This window comes from Eubalaena glacialis, chromosome 7, assembly GCF_028564815.1.
Source record: "Eubalaena glacialis isolate mEubGla1 chromosome 7, mEubGla1.1.hap2.+ XY, whole genome shotgun sequence".
In the NCBI taxonomy this organism is placed as follows: Eukaryota; Metazoa; Chordata; class Mammalia; order Artiodactyla; family Balaenidae; genus Eubalaena; species Eubalaena glacialis.
Genome location: NC_083722.1, coordinates 26,946,715 through 26,966,986, shown reverse-complemented (window position 1 = coordinate 26,966,986; position 20,272 = coordinate 26,946,715). Strand labels below are relative to the sequence as shown.

The window sequence follows — 20,272 nt, the reverse complement described above, 5'->3', positions numbered from 1 at the left end:
TTTTACAAAAGATGCAACTCCTTAAAAAGAAGGAAAGGAAACAAGGGAAGAGAGAGGGGGAGAGAAAATGAATAGGAAGGGAGGAAGAAAGGAGAAAAGGTAGGGAGGGAGAAAGTAATAAAGGGAGAAAGAGAGGAAGGAAGGAAGGAAGGAAGGAAAGAAGGAAGGAAGGAAGGAATTCAGATATGGTGAAGGCCATGACTCAATCAAATGATCTCTCCTACTTTCTCTCTTAATGTATTTTTGCACATTGTTTGCCAACAATAGAATATATGATTATGCAGACATACTGTCACAGCCACATTTCAAACAAATAAGTCCACACATGTCCCAAACAGAACTCAGAAGACACGAATTTGTGGATTCTTTTGGCTGAAAGTACAGCTCTGCCTGCGAGTCCACACGAAGCTGGCCACTTTCTCCAAGGTCCCCAAAATGAAAGGAGAGATACTGAAAGAGCACAAGTTGGAGACATAAGAGGTCCCTCGTTGCGCACAGAAAATCTTTCCCCCTCACTTACCTCTGAGCAAGGGATTATTTAAAAATTAAAGTGAAAGCCCTTACAGTCCCAACAAAGAGCCCAAGCCACAAAATCGGTGCACGAGAAAAAAGATTTGGCTCCATAAACCTTGACTTTCTACATTTACATTCACAAAATAATTTTATACGCTCAGGGCATTTTTACATTTTTCACAAGGATCTCCTTATGTCTCAAGAGGAAAAAAATCTGCCATTCAATGCTTAGCTCAACTAAAACCTATTTACTCCTTTTAATAGCCACGTCTGCCGCTGATTTTTTTGTATCTGTACAAATTTTTTTTCTGTGCTAGGCACAAAGCCGGGCATTTTTCAAAAGAGGGGATTAGAACATTTGCAAGCACGAGACAAAGAGCGAATCCCGTGCAAAAGAACACCGTAGTTTATCCAATTTTCGACTTAGTGCCATTCAACTGGTCATTTATGCAATGTCATCCGACCAAACAACATGTTTTACTTATGAGGGGGAAAAGTTTGTTAAGTGAAGAGACAAAGATTCATTTCCTCTAAGAAAATAAACATCTTAACGGTGCGCCAGAGACCGGGAGGGAAAGTGATTCACTTCCTTGGAGAACTTCCGGCCTCTACCTTTTCCATTTCAGATATTTTGAAAACTTTACTTTCGTCCTATGTCTTTTAACATTCTTAACCTCCTTTTTGCCATTTTTTGCTCATACTGAGGGAAAATTCATCATGAGAGAAACACTCCAAGACACTAGAAGAAATAGAGGAGAATGGTATATGATATATTTATGTATCTGTGTCTACAGAAGTGTGTATATACATTTTTGATATAGATATAGAAGCAAGTTGTAAGTCTGGCAAGTTATTTTCTTCCACTCCTCCTGGACTTAGTTGTCAGAATGAAAAAGAAAAAGAAAAAGAGTCATAGCTACTTTTAAAAAGAGAAATGGGGAGGGGATGTGTGGGAGAAACCCGTCTCTCTCCTTTTATTTCTTCCTTTTTAAAACATTCATCAGCATATGCCTCATTTCAAATGCAACAAATGTAAATATACTTTTCCCTGCACAGAATTTTAAGTGAAAGTCCAATGGTTTGGAGGGCGGTCTAAGTCTGCCTAACAGATGCAAACAGTCTTGTGGCTTCAGTTCCATCTTTGAGTCCCCTAAAAAGATTTGCTATGGCCAACAAAGGAAACTGTCACACCTTTTCCCATCACCGCTTTAATTTATGCTCAGTCTCCAACTTTTTTTTTTTCATATTGATTTGATAATCACTTTAAGGCAGAACAGTTAAAATAAGAAAGAACTCGTGAGTAGGTTGAAAAGGGGGGTCTTACAGGCCTGCCTCAATATGGTGAAAATGGGGAAGCGAAAGGGAGCCAGGGCTGTAAAGGTTGTTTTGTAAAGTGGGTTTTTATTATGCACCGACTCTCTCCGCATTTACTTAACTCTTCACGGGCTGTTGGGTAGGTTAACACCCTTCAAGGCCTCTTTCAAGTCCAATACCTCGTTTGTTTGTAAAGGAAAATGAGCCTTTAACACATTTCGACTCAGAAAAAAGAAAGAAGACAGAGAGAGAGAAATTTTTCTTTTTCTTCATCAAAAATCAGCAGACCTTTTCCTCCTTCCCAGCTCAAATGATCCCTCAATCCATTAGGAGGCTGAAGATCTACAGTGAGTGACCCTGAAGGTGTTTCCTCCATAAGACACACTTTGGGTAGCATGATAGGATGCTCCTACATCTGGGGTAAAACAGAACCCTCATAAGATATCTTGCATCCTGCACTTGAAATAGCTCCTATGAGGTCCCAAGAAACCCACAGTGCCAGACTTGACACTTCTGGTGTAATTTGCTCCACGCAGAAAGTGCCGTGGAAACTGTCTATATATATGCTATGTGCCTTGATGGGGACTCAAAGGGTTTCTCATTCTCTTATGCCAAGATAAAAGGCACTCCTGTGCTTTGAAGTGTAATATTGTATGGTGCTGTAAAATGCATACCTTAAAATCTATACAACTTTTAGATTGTGGTTTTTCTGGCACTTTTTCCCCTTAAAATTGTGTGTGCTACCAAACTTGCTTCAGCTCAATGGTTGCATTTAAATGTCTACTATGGGGTTATGGGGAGATGGGGTTCGGGGTGGGACAGGTTGAAAGACTTAACTAATGTATCTATTAGTATCTATATGAGTGATTTTCTTTCTTTTTCTTTTATCAAGGGCTCTGTGGAAGCCCAGTGTGGGCTCGTTCTCAATGGCCAAGGTGGAGTGATAAGAAGAGGTAAGTAACAACATATTAAAATGAAACATTCTTCTCTCATCTGTTACTTTGTCTTGAAAGTCCAGTGATGCTTTTAAACATCAGAGCCCCATCTGATGATATAGAAAACAAGGACTCTTGGTCAATTACTCTTGTCCCACACAGGCATACCCACATTAAAAAGCTTCCCTTCCTCCACTGAGGCTTGAACCAGCCTGTGTCCAAAAGACTGTGATAGAAGAAATTTGCTCTTCCTCAATGGAGCAGTGACAGAACCAAAGTTAGAGGCAAAAAAAAAAAAGGGAAAAAATCCTTCTCACACTCCCTTTCCCCATCACCACATCCTCGAGCAGAATTTCTGGTCTCTTTTAGCCCTAAATGTGCCAGCCACAGCCTGGGTGTTGGAGGTAATGGTGTTAGCTTGAGGCTTTGAAAGGTTAAATTCATTGGGCTTCAGGGAAGGCTAATGAAACACCAATATTGTTGCTGCCCTCATTTTTCTAAGTGTCCAGAACATTTCTTTCTTTAAGGGAGGGTGAGGGGAGGAGGTGGTGTTAACTGTACCGGATAAAGCTTTCTTGTTCCCATCTGTTGAGGGAAACATCTGAATCCAGAGTTACCCATGGAATTGGAAGGTGGGGGGAAGGCAAGAGTGGAGAGCTGTTGATTTTGGCTCAGACACTGATGGGGGCTGCATCTCAAATATTCCATTTTGACAAAAGGTTTTGAACTATGACATTTTAAGGGCCTCAAGGCAGTGCCAATTTTGCTGGCTTCCCCACTTCACTGTACCCAGAGCCTCTGAAGCTTATTTTCCTAGCAAGCTGAGTAACCCGAGGAGCACACAAGGCAAGGCGGACCAGCTGTTATCCCAACTTCATACGAATTAATAAGATGTGGCCTATTCACTAGGACTAATTCCAGCTCCAGGGCCGCAGTTGTCTTTAGTAACCGAACCACTAAAAACTGAGTCACTTCTGATGGCACCAAATAAATGTCCTTCAGTCCCTCTCCATCCCTTTCAAAGCTTGTTAAAAGACTCCAGTGCTTTTCCAAAGAAAGAAATGCATCTATAGGAAGCAATGGGTTATTTCATGTTTAAACTGCAGGTTTTACAACCCAATGTCCAATGTGAAACTCCGTTTAAATTGAGGTGGGAAGAAAACAAGAGTGTTTTCCTTTGGGAAACTGACTATTGTCAAAGTGGATATTTGGAACTTCCATTAAATGGAAAATGGCTATTTAAATCTGTTGTTTCACCCTATGGCGATCTGAAAAAAAAATTTTTTTTAAACTGCTAGTGTTGTTCCACAGATTTTTTTTTTAAATGAGCCGTATTGAGCTTGTCAGCCAGGCCAATACTCAGCCATTTTGAAATGACATGAAATAGGCCCAGACTAGTGAAAATTGAAATAAAATATACATATTATTGGAGAGAGGGATTAAAATACACAATGAAAGAGGGACCAGGTGACGTGCTGATCCGGGTCCGTTGGGGTGGTCACACTAAAGGTGAGGCCAAGCACTCAGGGCGCACGGAGATGTCGGTGGTGCTGAAGGACAGCGCCACTAATTAGAGCCCGGAGCCGCCTACTCCCAGAGCCCGGCTCGCGCTACTGCGTTTCTGCGTTCAGTTCCGCACTTGCTCCAACATCACCTTCTCAAAGGCTTGGCAATTACCTCCGATCGTACAATAGCTGGCAGGGGGTGAGAATTACATGAGGCCGAGGCGGAGAGCTGGAAGGGAGGCGGCTGTGCAATCAGTTGAATTTTCGGAAAGAGATTTAGGGGATAGCCCTCACCACAGGCCCAAGAAAGGCCAACGCTCTCCAGTCACTACACGATGGGAACTGCGTTCGTATCCTCTCAGGCCCATGGAAATGGTCTTCCTTAGGTGACGTTTGATTGCTCTTGTAGAATTCGGTGTCATTCACCTAAAAATAGGAGCCGAATTTATTTTAAACCAAACATTGATCTTTTAGAAGAACAGCGTGGCTCCAAGGAGAGAGGGGAGGTAACTTGGGGTTTACGTCTGTATTGTTTGACTAAAGCCTAATCCTTTCCCCCTCCATGCAAAGGAATTCAGAATTTAGCTGCTGAGTTTATTCCATTTCCACGTGTCTTAGAGAAAGGCCAATTAATTCAGTTGAGCCTCGGAGACCAGGGTGTGTGTCTCTGTGTGTCTGTTTACTCTGAAAGGATCAATGTTCATGACAATTTGCAAATGGATAGCAAGGAAGTCTTGCATTAAAAGGTGATGTTTGTCCTGCCGCCTGCCCAGCTCCTTCATCTCAGGACTCCCCGTTTTTGAAGAAACGCTAAGGAAGTCCCTTCTCTCTATTGTCACTGGTAGCACACAGGATTCTAACATCAATAGCTCAAGTCACCTTTGTTCATCAAAAATCGGGAGGGCTTTAACTCAAGCGCTCTGCTATGTCGCCATATTGTGCAATAGCTCAGATGGAAAAGTCTGTTTCTCTTCTAATCCATGCTTTACAGGTGACTCACCATATGAAACATGATTTCTTGAAAAGCAAAACTTTTTGCCATTTTTCCTCTCCTGCTGAGCTCTCGGATGAACTTACATTTCTAGTGATTTCCAGAATTTACTGTGGGAGGAAAAAAATAGATTTCACTTCTCAAGACCCCTGGATGCTCTTTTAGAAAAAAAGACAGTGCCCTAAATGCCCTACACGAATTCACCAGGGAGAGGCTGTCCTGTTTGCAGTGTGGTATGTGTGCTCTTCGGGGGGAGGTGTGTGTCTCAGTTCTCTAAATTTGGCCACTTCTGTTTGCAAAGAACAAAATACCATTTCCCTGACTCACTCTGGTAAGTGGCAGTTACACTGTTTTTGCCTATAATGAAGCCCTATAGCCAAAGAACTCGGAAGAGGGGCAGCGGCGAGGTAATTACCACCTAGATAAAATATTTGCCACCGCGTCGGAGGTGCAGCTCCCCGAGCGCTCACTCTCGGTTAATGGTGTGCGCGATTTTGCCCGCAGCTCCGCCACTCCAACCATCAGAACCAATAATCTTTACTTTACCCTGTGCTCGCGTATCGATAGCTTCTCTCGCCTCCGGCACTGGCTTTGATATGTTAATATTTCTGAGTAGCAAATTCTGCAGAGATCATATTAATGTTGTACGTACAGAGTGGAGCTTTGCCTTCGTTGAATATTCAGATACTGGGTTTCAAAAGGCATCTCTTGAAGAAATGAGGCTTCTATTTACAGGAGTCGTCTGTGTTTTTAATCATTAAAAAAAAAAGGAGAAGAAGAAAAAGAAAGGAAAACCCACTCTTCTTTTCCCCTTGAATCTTCTGAGGCTCCCTTATGGCCCCTTCCCCTTTGTCAGATGCTCGTCCCTTTCATTTCTCGCTCTGAGAATTTAATAGTAGGAGAACAATGTTGATGACGACGATGATGGTGATGAAACTAATAATGAGAGGATCCAAATTGGAAATGCAGGAGTAGGGGTTCAATCGGCCCATGGCTTTCAGAAGAGGATGGAGATGAGATGAGAAGACCCAGCTTTTTCATATTTGGGTGGAAAGTGACATTTTGGCCCTGGTCTTTTTTTGTGAAATCGGGATGGCAAACTCAAAAAAAAAAAAAAAAAAAAAAGAAGTGAAGAGGGGAAGCGCCCTTGTTTCGCTTTGTGATCACTCTGCCTTGCAGCCCCAGGCTAATTTCAGAAGCTTAAATACCGCCATAGCCTCTGGGCCACGCGGAGAGGGAGCGGACCCGGCCACGGGCAGGCAGGAGCGCTTACTGGATTGCCCGTGGCAACACAAAATACAAACTACTTTGAATCAAAACATTTTGGGGGAATTAATATGATCTGAACTCTGCACGTTTTAAGAGAGCTGGAGTGCGTCAGATCTCTTAGAGGTGACTGGCACGCCAGCGGAGGCATTTACGCTGCGGTGCAAACACTGTCAGATCTGATTTAATTTCAAAAAAAAAAAAAAAATGCTTCCGTGAAAGGGGGCTTACCATCAGTCGCCCAGTCTGCCATTAACCGGGTGGATGGACCCGACCACTCTTCCCGTCTGCAGCCTTCACGGCTGCCCACAGGCGGCTTGAGAAGGATGAGATTTCCTTTGTTTTTTCGGGTTTCGAGAGGGCCCTGGGCTTTGGAACTGGAGTTAGAGAGAGACTTTGACTCTTTCAGCAGCTCCTGGAAGGAGTAAGATTAAAGGGCGGGGGGGGGGGGGGGGAGGAGGGGTGAGAAGCCCTGTTCCTCTTCTTTTGTCAGAGCCCCTGGAATCTCTCTTTACTCAAATCACCAAAACTCATCTCTGTGGCTCATCCACTGTGAAAATATTGTCAGAAATACACCTGGGGCTTCGCCTGCCGTCTTAGTCCCCAAACACAGATGCTGCAGATGCAGAATTCAGTCTCCTTTATATGAAGTATAAAATGCATGTACCAAAGGATCTAGAGGCATGGTTTGTTGGAAATCTATTTTAGGGGGAGGGGGAGCTACTTTTCCATAGCCTACTGCTGTCTCTCTAATTTCTTTATTGCTTTGACCATCACCAAAAGCCAAAGCACTCTCTGCACACACGTTACACACCCACCACTACCTTAAACCAGTAGGTCTCTCCGTGCAGACCTCCCTTTCTTTTGTTCTGCGTGGAATCTCGACCTGGATAAGCGCATTCAGACTTGGTAACCCTGTAATACCTGTAACGACATATCCTTCCCCCAAACAGTGCAACTAGTTGCGGATACGGCATCCGAGGCCTATTTGATTGCAGTTAGGCCCCTTAGCCCTTTACTGTTTGATTACAATTAACATCTGCTTTGCGTGGAGGGAGGGGATTACGTGGGGCGAGGCGGGGGGGGGGTGGTAATCGGGACTGAGAAGGGCGAGAGGCTAGAGAGAAAGCAGCCGAGAACGCTCCTACCCCACCCCGTTTAAACGCGCACCTCACAGAAATGCAGCCGCAGAACAAACAGGGACAGGAAACCCCTGTAATCACTTACACATTTTTTAATGTGTCAGAAATAAACGAGCGATCACTGGAGATGAAGAAGGGGAGAAAAAAAAAAATCCCTGCCATTTGTATTTCTTTCATTTGAATTGTAAACATCTGTTTGGCTGTAAGGCGAACAGAACATTTATTTTGCTCTCCAGACTTGGTCTAATTATGTCAACACCGAGGCGGCGGCGAGTGGGGCGGCGCTGCGGCTTTGGAGAGGCTGCGCGCACGGGCCCGCGCCCGGAAGCCCGCCGGGAAGTATTGATCGCACCTGCGGAGCGCGCGGGGTCTCTAGCCGTCCTCAGCTCTGCTCCGAGGCGGGAAGGCACCCAGAGGGGAAGAGTAGCTTAGAGGCAGCTTTAGGGTTTCCAGGGGAGCCGCAGTTCCTGGGAGAGGGCCCGGACTCTTTCCTCTGCCCTAATTGCCTGGAAGGAGAAGAGGAAAAGCGGACCGAGGCATAGGCGCCTGGCTTTCCGATTCCGTAGCTGCGCAAAAAGTGGGCGGGTCTTGCCGCGCTCTGCAGCTTGCGCCCAGCGCCGCGGCAGTTGCTAAACACAATGGTAGGGTTGAGTGGCCTTAACTCGGGTTGCCGAGCACGCGTGCGTCCGTTTTCCGTTGTACCTCCTCACAATAAATAAGGGAAATAAATAGAGCAGGTGTGAGCATCCCCATTTTTGAGATGGGCAGACTGAGGCCCAGAATTACTCGCCTACGGTCGCATGGGTCACTAGTTGGCCAACCTTTTACCTCTTTCCCTCCCCCACATCGTCCCCAGCACGCCAAGGAGGGTGCAGCCCCATCCCCGTGCTTTTTTGGCCTCACGGGATCTGACAAAGTCTGGCCGCTGGAGGATCTGCATTTCTGTATTTTGTGCTGGTTTTGTTCCCCACACAGGCTTTGGTTGACTTTTCACTGTAATTGTGGCAAAGTTATCCCTTTTAGGGTAGCCACGTCCTAACAAGTGACCTTGAGTAGATGATTTCTTATGCTGTTACTATAGCTACCCATCTGAGTTTGCAGCATCACTGGAAGTAGGAAGCTCTATCTCCAAATGTCGATTTTTAAAATAGTAAATGCCATGGAAGTATTGCGTCTGTGCACTATGAATGGAAAAGGGATGTACTCTAGAGAAGTTCGGCATGAGGACCCTAGCTATGGCACCAGAGACACCCCTAACTGGAGTGCTGGGTCTAGAATGAATATTGCATGATTTCAATAAGGGCTGACATGCAACACAGGCACCAAGAGGAACTTCAGCTAGTGACACTGGGGAGGAACACTGTAAATGGCTTGACGTAGTTGACCCTTTCATTGACTTTCCTTCTTTGAAATCTCATCATTGCCATCTGTAGTCTGGAGCCCCTTAGAGATGTCCCACCTTCATTCCAAATGCAAAACTCTGGTTATGTTGACCTATTACTCTTTTCTTTCTCCTTACAAAATAAACCACTGGGAAGAAAGATATCAGGTTCCCCACATGCTGCTGTAAACTCTACAAGTTGCCAAATCTTTAGCCAGGACAAGAGAGTTCCCCAAGGCTGCAGCAATGCCAAGTATCAAAGTAACAGAAATTCCCTTTAAAGATGCTGTGACATAAAAAATAAAAGACTCTAAAGTTGATGGCTAATCCTGAATACAAAATAAATCCTCCAGGCAATTTGTGTGTGCATAAAGCATATTCTTAATATGCAGCCTGTGTGACTTACCTAATAAATGCTTATTTGAGCATAAACCAGAAGGCTAACCTGGATGCAGGAGAGAAGACCCAGGGCCCAGAGACTTCTCTCTTGGCTAGCTGGCAGACTCAGTGACTTCCCTGAGAGCAGCTGGCTTTCAGCACAGGGGGTTCACTTTGCCCAAAGCGGGCAGTTTTCCAGTTGGAGAAAGCCCAATATAACTCCTTCTTTTACAAAAATTATAATCTTCTGCACCTCCCTAAATTTGATTTTTAACCTACTGTAGATTAACAAAGATAGGAAAGTTCTAAAATTGTGCCCTTTCCTTTCCTGGAAAACAACACATACACTCATAATAAACTTGAGACCAGTTGGGTGAGATTCTTGTGTTCTCCATTGTGTACTGGCTAGCATGCAAAAGAGGAAGATTTATGTAAGAATATAAATTTGCTGATGATTCATAGTGACCGTGGTTGAAAGCCCATTTTCAGGAGAAAATGTGTGAATTTTGAGTAAAAACATTATTATTTATTTCCTTTTTTTTTTTTTTTTTGGCCCATGCGTGTGGCTTGTGGGAACTTAGTTCCCTGACCAGGAGTTGAAGCCGGGCCCCCAACAGTGGATGCTCAGAGTCCTAACCACTGGACCACCAGGGAACTCCCTTATTTTCTTAATATTTTTGCTTCAGATGACCTCACTATTGCCTAAGTCCTAAAGCTAACAGGGTTATGATTCTTACAACATGACAATAAAACCCAGATTCACTGATATCTAGCTTACTTTCCTGTTCATCTCAACTTTTGACAAGCCACTTGAGTTTACTTTTAAAATACATTTTGCATCTAGAGGTAGAAAGTGAGAGTATCAGTGAAAGTATAGTGGTAGTTTCTAGACCAGAAATCTGCAGAAATTATTATTAATTATTATTTGTTTTAAAATTCTCTCTGAGAATGTGAGGTGGGGAAGCACAGTTGAATTTGCTTTTCCAGCTCCTGAGGCAGGCATTTGTATGTTTTTTCGCTATGTTGGCCACAAGTTTAACTGCCAAGAAGAAGATTTCAATTCGATCATTGAGACTATGACCTTTCAAGCTTCAAACTGAGGGCAGGTTTCCAGACACTCACATTGGGAATTTAGCCAAGTGTACAGGACTCGTCTTCCAGCCTGTAGAGAGCTGGCTGCTTGGATCCTGTCCTGTGTTTTGGGGTAGGGGGCATTCAGGGTGATCTCCAGCCTCGGAACGCTTAGGGAGAAAGACCTGGGTCCTAGCACTTTCAGGGGAATCTTGGATAACTGTAGGACAGCAGGAGGAATTCCAGAAAGCACAGGGGTAGAAACACTTTAAGAGTGGGGCAAAGTTAGCCTGTTCTCTGCACCCAGGTCCAGGGCCCCTTTGCCCTTTTAAACATCCTCCCAGATTCCTTAGCCCTTGTGCCTAGAAAACACACCTGAATCTGAATGCCACAGACCTGATCGACATAACATTCCATCTGAGCTGCTTAGTCAAGGAAGGGAAGGCAGGTGGTGGGTCCTAGACCAGTACTTCTCAAAACGTAATGAGCACATGAATCACCCGAGGGACTCGTTCAAATGCAGATTCTGACTCAGAAGGTCTGCGGTTGGGCCTGAGATTCTGCATTTCTAACAAGCTGCCAAGGAGATGCCAATGCTTCCAGTTGAGAACTACCCTTTGAGTAAAAATATTGGACAACACTCTCCTGCCCATTTTTCTTCCTCCACCTACTTTTTTCTCATTTCCCTCATAGAACTTGACCGTTTTCTGGAGATGGGTCTTAAGATTACCCATAACTGAAGAAATACAATGTATGCTCAGAAAAGCAACCTTTGAATTTGAACTTGCCACTGAACCTCCAAAGCTCTGCCCTCAGATTGTTCAGTGCACAGGGAGGAGCCTTGGATCCTGAGGCTGTACAGCCACTGTATTAGCAGCGTGGACACTGGCTCAGGATTTTTGTGTTAAGGGAGGATCCGGCAGTAGGAAACTCTCCCCACTGATGATCGCTTTGGGTCCTCGAGTCTACTTCAGCTGCCTGAGGTTAGGGGATGTTCTCTGCTATTCCTGGAGGAGAGAAAAGCTCCAGGGGGCTTTCTGAACCTTGGAGACAGAAGGCTTCTGCTCTAGGAGCCCCAGCAGGGTGAAATTGCTTTAGTGATTTTGCTAACAGCAGTTAACTTTGCTTTGTTCTCTACTAGTAATAACGATAATAACAAATACAATAATATTATTGGCCATTAACATTTAATGTGTTACTGTTACTATGTTCTAAGTCTGATGCTGTGTTTGATTGTGTGTGTTGATCCTGACGGCTGACATATGTAGAGAAATTTGACCAATTATCCACTCACATGGGTTGGGAGTTTCTGGCAATGGACACATGATTTTTAGTGGTACCTGGGGATTGAATGACTCTGGTGCCTATAGTTGTTAGATGGACGAGGGGAGAGAGATGGCACTTCTCAAACATTTTAGAAAAGAGCTTCAAAACTTTTGTCTATATAGTAAGTCATGGATTAAAAAAAAAAATCTATCCATTGTGTATATGCGTGCACATACAAAAACACACACACACAGAGCCATGGATATATGATACCTACCCTTTGTGGGTTAACTGGTAGAGTTTGAGGTATTTACCTAATTGAAGTGTTTCTTGATGTGGATGATGTCAAATTAACTTTGGTGGGCCAGCCAACACTCCATAGGATGCTAATTTTGGCTAAAATATTTTAATTTTTATACCCTCACAAATATTTTCTGTGTGATATTTGAAAGACAAACCTTGAGTGTTATTTGAAAGGACGTCTTCAGAGCAGCTTTCTGAGATGATCCAGGTGATATATGTACAGGAAAATTGTGCCATGTGTTTCCAAATCCTATGTAGTGCTGCGATAGTAAGTTTATCTCATGTGTTTTATGTTGTTGTCTGCTCACACAGTCACTAATATATAATATGCTTTTCCCTCCAAAGGTGGCACCTGTGTGGTCAACCCCACAGACTTGTTTTGCTCTGTCCCTGGTCGTTTGTCCCTTCTCAGTTCTACTTCCAAATACAAGGTGACCATTGCTGAGGTGAAGAGACGCCTCTCACCACCTGAATGCCTCAATGCTTCACTCTTGGGAGGCATTTTGAGAAGGTAAGAAAAGGTGTTTTCTGGCACTGTGGTCTTCTAACTGTACTGGTACCACGCTCCTCAACCCTCAGCCCTTACGTTTTCTGTCCCATGTTGAATACCCCATGTGGTCAAGTCTTCTCATCATTTTACTCCGAATGTCAACTTTCAAAACCTAGCTTTTGTTTGTTTTCGGACAGAGCAAAATCCAAGAATGGGGGTCGCTGCCTGAGGGAGAAACTGGATAGGCTTGGCCTGAACTTGCCAGCCGGAAGACGGAAAGCAGCCAACGTTACCCTACTGACTTCCTTAGTTGAAGGTATGACTGTTTAGCTCCACAAGGTAATGATGGAAGGTTAGCAATTCTTTGAAATGCAGGTTTGTTTGATTATGCTGTTTCATTTTTGTCTGTACTGTTAAGATAGTTACAGGTGAATTTCCCAACTAATCATGATAATGATGATTAAATTAGACTTAATATAAGGCTTAGGTATTGATTCATAAACTATCATCTGATTTACTCATCTTGGCAGTAATAGGAAAGAAGATAACAATAGAAGATTTAGATACTTAGACAAGTATTCCCCACATAACAGCAACAAAAAAACTCTGCAATTGTCATTTTTATTATTGTTTATTTTAGCGTTCAGATAAATCTGGTTTAACTCATTGTTATTCAGTGCAAGATGATCTACAGGATAAATAATAATCCTTTATAGAGAGTTCACAGGAGCCAAGGCATGGCACCAAGCCTGAGAGCACATTGTATTAATCCGATAGACATCTCTTAAAGTACAGTGAAGTTCCACGGCTTTATGTGTGGGTAAGCTGACTCACAGAAAGGTTAAGGTTAGCCAGTGGCGTAGACGCAGACGTGGAAGCATACTCCCAGAAGTTTTTTTTTTTTTCCAATTTACCTTTTCCCTTGTGTTTCTTCTGTAAGAACTAAACTTTACATATTCTCATTCAATCTTCTAAGAAGAGGTATTATTGGAGACCTTTTAAACTTTGTGGAGGAGCTTTTGAATTCAAAGGAGAGTTCTTCCATAACCTAGAATGCTATTGTTTTAAATATGAACACAGAAGCCTTTTTGCCAAGCCTTACCCGAACACACTTATGACACTTTTCTTGCATTGGTTTCTCACTTGACCATAAGACACTGTAGGAAGTAAAAGGTAAGTGAAACATACAAACAAACATCTTGCCTTTTTCCAGATCATCAACACACACTATTTACTGAACAACTCCGTGAAGTAGTGTGTTCTTGACCTTGGTCTTGGCAAAATTGCTTTGGTGATTTTGGTTTTTTTTTTTTTTTTTAATTAATTAATTAATTTAGGCTGCGCCAGGTCTTAGTTGTGACACATAGGATCTTTAGTTGCGGCATGTATGTGGGACCTAGTTCCCTGACCAGGGATCAAACCCGGGCCCTCTGCATTGGGAGCACAGAGTCTTACCCACTGGGCCACCAGGGAAGTCCCTGATTTTGCTATTAACAGGTATCTTTGCTTTACTCCCTAATTGTAATAATGATAACAACCACAATAATATTATTGGTCATGAACATTTAATAAGTGTTAACTGTTACTATGTTATATGTCTTGTGCTGTTTGCCTGTGTGTGCTAATACTAAGAGCTGGCATATGGTAAAGGGAGTTGACCCATAATCCATCCATGGGGGTTGGGCGTACTAAAGGAAGAGCAAAGTAGAAAAAAATGACTAATGGATTGATTCTAAAGAGAGACAGATTCCTGCTTAAGTGAAAACATCATGAAAATTATAGCTATCTAACAAAAGAACAAAATATGTTCAAAATATAAGAGTGGATTCAAGAATCATATGAATCGTAGAACATGATTGGTTCTCAAACCCAATTCCACAGTAAAATCATGGGCCTGGGCCCCATTCCCAAACCACTTGAAATGCAATCTCCGGGGGTATGGCGCAGGTATCTACATTTTTAAAAACACCCCCTGATGTATAATAAGGTTTAAGGATCATTGACTTAAATGTTCCTTAAGGTACTTTTCATGTAACTGGTGTGAAAAGTAAAGGCCCTAAGAGAGACCTTTATCCAAGGTGTCTGTGAATGTCCGTCCAGTAAAACCTGAAGAACCCTAAAAGGGTATATTCAAAATTCTTCTTATTGATTTTTATGTTAGCCCGAAACACCAGAGCACCCTGTGTGGGAATCATTGATGGATGCTAACAGAAAGGATACAGGTTAAAACGTGAAATCCTAGGACAATCTCGTGGTCTTGCCATCTACTCTTCCAGCAAAACTCTCCTATCACAAAGGTGCTTGGCTTGTGTTCACCTCTGCTCACAGACGTGTCACTTCAGCCTTGGCTGATGGAACTTAAGATTTTATCCTTCTCAGATACATCTCACTTTAACTGGATGCTTTTGAAATCCCCCAAATATTCATGGTGTAGAGAAATAAATATTTTATGGTTGAATTCCAGGCATTCTGATGGAACTGAGGAAATGAGATTTAGGGGCAAAGGGACCTTTTGCATTCCTCAACTCCCCACATGTTACATTATGACCCTCAAATGTGTGCATTCTCTCTCTCTCACACACACACACACATGCGTGTGTCTTAAGTTTCACTACTATGTACTATGCTCTATGGTATTTTTATTCTATTCCATATTTTTGTATTCTTTTAAAATGCTGATTGTAAACCCACTACTTTTAAATGCTGAATGTAAGCCCACTAAATTTATTTCAAGACTCACTGCTGAGTCATGACCCACGATTTAAAAAACTACAAGTGGTCTTAGGACAAAAGGAGAACCTAATATTTTGTGACCTTCGTCCTCTTTGTGCTAACATGGATTTGATTCAGTTATTTCAAGTTTGTTTTGCTTATACCATTTTAGCTGGTAAATTAAAACTTTACCATGTTTACTGGTTGGTATTCATAGATCTTGAATTGACCATGTCTTTGGTAATAATTTTGCCCCTCAATCAAACATTTTTTGCGGGAGCCAGTGACATTTTAGATTAATTTTTTCCAGAAATTCTAAAATGAGATTTCTAATTGTCAAAAATGGTCCATCAGCTTTCTTATAAACCTAAGGTTCTGTAAGAAAGAATACTAATTTTTTTCATCATTTAGAAAATTTTTATCTTCCTGATGGCCCAAGACATTGCTGGGGTTCAGTCCAGCAATGGTTCAGTCCTTCCCCATTTTGGTACAGCACTTGAGAACAAGATAATTCTGATTGGCTTTATTCCTCATTGACCACACTTGGAAATAAAGCTCCTTAAGGTCAACCTTCTGCGACTTTTTAGTACTTGTCTCTGCCCCTTTCTGGGGATGCTTTGAATACAGCCTTGCCATTGATGCTATTTTGATAAAAATCCCAAAGAAAGAGTAGTGTATGGGGACCCTGCTAGACTCTCCATGCAGGCATGATTTACCCTTTGTCAAGATTCAATCAGTGAACAGTAAGGTACCTTATAACAGGGATTGAAATTAGCAAATGAAGGTATGGTTTTCAAAAACTACCCTTGTCACTAACCTAACAGTGGTTTCATCATGATATTCCTAGGTTTCCACGTTTGCCTTGGGTTTTCAATCATTTTGTTTTTAATTATTTTATAGTCATTTCCTCCTGTATTTCTTTTAAATGGAGTCACTCTACTAATAGTGCCATTCTAGCATCGTTGTCAAATCAACATATTAGAGTCATTATTTTAGGGACTATTTTAGGAATTTGCAAGAGGGCTATTTCATGCAAATTTATAATATTTAAATTATTCACAACATTTCTGTTACAAATAACATTGCGCCTAATAACCAGTGGGATGAAGAACTCAAGACTGACTAACTTTTTTCACCAGATAAAGTTGTTTGAAAAGTGAACATTTTAGTAAGGCACATATTTATAGTGGGGATTTTTTTTTTGGTCCACATAGCACAGATATATCTGACCTACAATGAGATATGAGTATTTGAATTCAGAGTCCACTGAATGTAATACTAGATCATATTCCTTTTTTACGCGTATGTCTTCATTTAATGGGGTTTAAATATATAACTAATGGTTGGTACAACTTCTTGTACCCACTTTATCATAAGCCTGGAGTTCTTTTTATTTTCCCTTGTTAATCACATTGCTATGACTTCTCCTTTGTCCACTCTGGTATCTATAACATTAGAGAGTTGTCATTTTCTGGAAAATTCAGTAGATTAGAATTGCTTAACCCGATTCGCTGATCTTCCTGAGATCTTGGGATAATCCCAGACTCTTCCAGAGTGGGAGAAATTCTATATCTGGAAAACATTCAAAGAGTTTGGCCAATATTATTGTTCTAGTTCTAATACTCTTGCTATATATTTATTATTTATGAATCACCAATTAGCTGCTTCCTCTATATTTTATTCCAGAACAATCTTTGCAGCGTTGGTGGTTGTTAAAACAAGTATAAGGAGTCAATTATGGCAGGAATGAGGAGTCATTCTTGTCTATCACTCCCACCTCGCTTGAGGTTTTCCAAGATGGCCAAAGTTACAGAGTGTTGCTGGAGGGAAGTTTTGTTCACTTGAGTGGGGTGCTTTCCTGGGACAGTCCTGCTCAATTTGCAAAAGCTCATGTAGCATTCTCAGGCAACACCAGGAGTTCCAGAAGCATAGTTAAGTCCTTAAACATAAATGCCTTGGCTTTCAGTTTGTCATGACCAGATATCAAATTCTGTTTATATATATATTTAAAAAACAGTATGGGGCAGTGACGGGTATAAATATGCATCAGCAAAAGAAAGGGGACCATTTACAAATATTGTGTGTGATATCTATTCACTCTTTTCAAATCTAAACCTTTTGTCCCTTTTGCCTCCTTCTTTAGTTTTCCCTCCTTCCTTCCTTCCCTCCTTTCTTCCCTCCCTCCCTCCCTTCTTCCTTCCTTCCTTCCTTCTTTCCTTCCTTCCTTCCTTTCTTTCTTTCCTTCTTTCCTTCTTTCCTCCTTTCCTCCTTTCTTTCTTTCTTTCTTTCTTTCCTTCCTTCCTTCCTTCTTTCTTTCCTTTCTTTTTAAAGTAATCTTCCAGCCCCTGTCCTGCACATCTCACCTCATACCTTGGCCTAGTACCTCCACCTCTGCCCCCAGTAATAACACTTTTGACATTTGGCTGACTTTGGGCAGGTTGCTTAACCTGACTGAGCTTCATTTTCCTAATTTACAGATAAGGATCACACTATCTGTGATGTTTAGGGTAATGCTAGCTGTTATAACAGTTAATTTCCAAATTTTCAGTAGCTTAACACAATAGAAGCTTATTTCTCACTCTTCACAGATGACGTGGGTGTTCCTCCCCCGGGCCCTTCCTTCCTCTTAGTCTCATTCAGGAACCAGAGTGCTTCCGCCTCTAGCCATGCCCTCCTCTAGGTCCTGGGAGCCCTATGCATTCAGTTCACAATAAAGAAAGACGTGATGGTGAAAGGACACGGCTTCCAACCCACTTGGCCAAGAATTGGCCCACGTTGCTACCATCTACATTCCATGACAACTAGTCCCATGGCTATGCCTAATTCCAGAGGCATGAGATATACCAGAAAATGTAGTGTCTAGCTGGGCAGAATCTTCTCAGCAACAACTCTATAGTATAAAAGAAAGGACAAATCTTGGACGGTCCAGCTCCCATTTCTGCCACATCTGCCTTGTGTGTCTTTTGTAGAATTAAATACATTCGCTACATTAAACACTTGACACCGTGGGGCAAAGAGGCACTTAATAAAAATTAGAACCTGTTCTCTTGTCTCTTTCTCCCTAAACAATAGTGTTACTTAATAGCAGAATTTACTCAGGATCATAAAACTTTAACCCTGGAGGGAAATGGAAGATTGAGTAGTCAAAGGCAGTGGGACATAGCACACATGGTTAAAGAGTGTGCTTCTGGAGCCAAATAACCTTGTTTGAACCCACTTCTACCACTTACTAGCTGTGTGCTATAGGGAAACACTCACAACCTCTCTGATTATCAGTGTCCTTACCTATAAAGAGGTGTTAATAATAGTACCCTCCTCATAAGGTTGTTGTCGGAGTGAAATCAGAATGTTTGTAAAGCAGTTCACAGGGTCCCAGGCAAAAAGTTGGTGTCAATAAATTTTAGTTATCTTTATTCTCAGATGAGAAAACTAAGGTACAGTGAGATTAACCATTTTGCACAGGATCATGGGAGCAGCAAGGAGGAGAACCCAGGTCTTCTGGTTTGCGGCATCACCATGTGTTTTCCACTCGGATTTATGTTAGTGGCGTGGATTCTGAACGGTTGCATTGCTGAACTACTTCTGAATTTGACTGTATATTTATAGTTAGAGTTACAACAGTTATAACAATATAACTAAGGAATAGAAAGAAGTTATCAATTCCTGAGCCTGTTTTTCACCATGGATTGGACATCCGTGCTGCTGGGAATCCTGGGCAAGCTTGTTGGGCTTTTTTGCATCCAATAGTACAAGCTGTTTGTAACGTCCTGATGCACCACCTGCTGCCACTTATTCCCCCAAAGTTAGGATGACATTAAATCTTGGTTCTTTCTGTTTTTCTGGAATAATTATCAATGGCGTCTCTTGTACTGTCAAAAGGGTGCCAATCTAGTTAGTTAGTTAGTTAGGAGACTATCCTGCAAAACCTTTTCCTTCCACTTCAGCCAAATCAACCTAAGGTAGGAGACAGGAATGCCATCACTTGGTGCTATTTCCCCTTTGTCTTTAATCCTGAGCCTATATGATTGCATTTCCAAGAAACCAGGGAAAAGAACGATCAACTTGACCATGAACGCTTTCCTATAAACGAGATATTAGGGAGCAAGTTTTCTTCGTACGATTAGTCCATGGCTTTTTAATTTAGGAAGAGGTATTGTTCACTACTTGAGGCTTGTAGGATTCAAACGCCAAAATCCTTTTGCCAGGTATCAGTGATAATACACGCACAGGGCACACTCAGCATTATTTGCTCTTCTCATGGAATTTAGGACAAAGATGCTATTCCCCTTGTCTTCACACAGGTACCAGAGTGGGTTTCTCTGGGTGTGTGGAGCTTAGGGCTAATCTCCAAGGACGCACAGCATGGCTGTAGGTCTGAAAGGACCATCATCCCAACATAACTCCTTCACCAGCCATTCCAGACATCACATTTCCACCTAAGTCCCTCCTCTGGGATAAAGGTTTCCAGCTTTCTTCTAAAACTGTATGTGATATTAAAAGGGTCATACATTGACCCCTTGTTATATTGTTATAATAGTTCTAACTGGTGCTCACTTTAGTCACACGATGACCTGGAAGAGCCTAATCACTAGGGGACCCTGGTGTCCCCTTTTGCACACAAACACTCTAGCATTGACAATGTCTTCTCGGGCACAGCTTTGCATTTCAGAGCTGCCAGTGGAATTGGACTCAATAAGTAAATGCTAGTGCAGTCTATGTTAGTCAGTCATTTTAAGGTCTTTCTTGGAAAATGGCTTTTTTTTTTTTTCAGACTTATAGGTATTATCTGTAAATTTCTTATTCTAAGTCATGGAATAGTTTCTATCGAGAGACCCTGCTTTGATAATTGATCATTAGGTAACAATTTGATATTGTTGTCTAATATCTGAGAACTAATGTCTATCAGAATTTTCAATAATTGATCTCAGTCTCCTACAATATTATGGATAAATAGACATCATCTCAGAGGAATCTTCTTAAATCATTTGCTTCCTTCCTAATAGTA

General features: G+C 42.1%; 1 protein-coding gene across 1 annotated transcript in view; it reads left to right on the top strand.

The window, feature by feature from the left end:
- The window catches only part of TFAP2D (transcription factor AP-2 delta), a 51,799-nt gene that overhangs the window by 2,272 nt on the left and 29,255 nt on the right, over window positions 1-20,272 (top strand). The window contains exons 3-5 of the mRNA XM_061194982.1: window positions 2,720-2,780; window positions 12,411-12,576; window positions 12,753-12,871. Coding sequence (XP_061050965.1) covers window positions 2,720-2,780; window positions 12,411-12,576; window positions 12,753-12,871 — 346 coding nt within the window. The remainder of the gene's footprint in view (window positions 1-2,719; window positions 2,781-12,410; window positions 12,577-12,752; window positions 12,872-20,272) is intronic.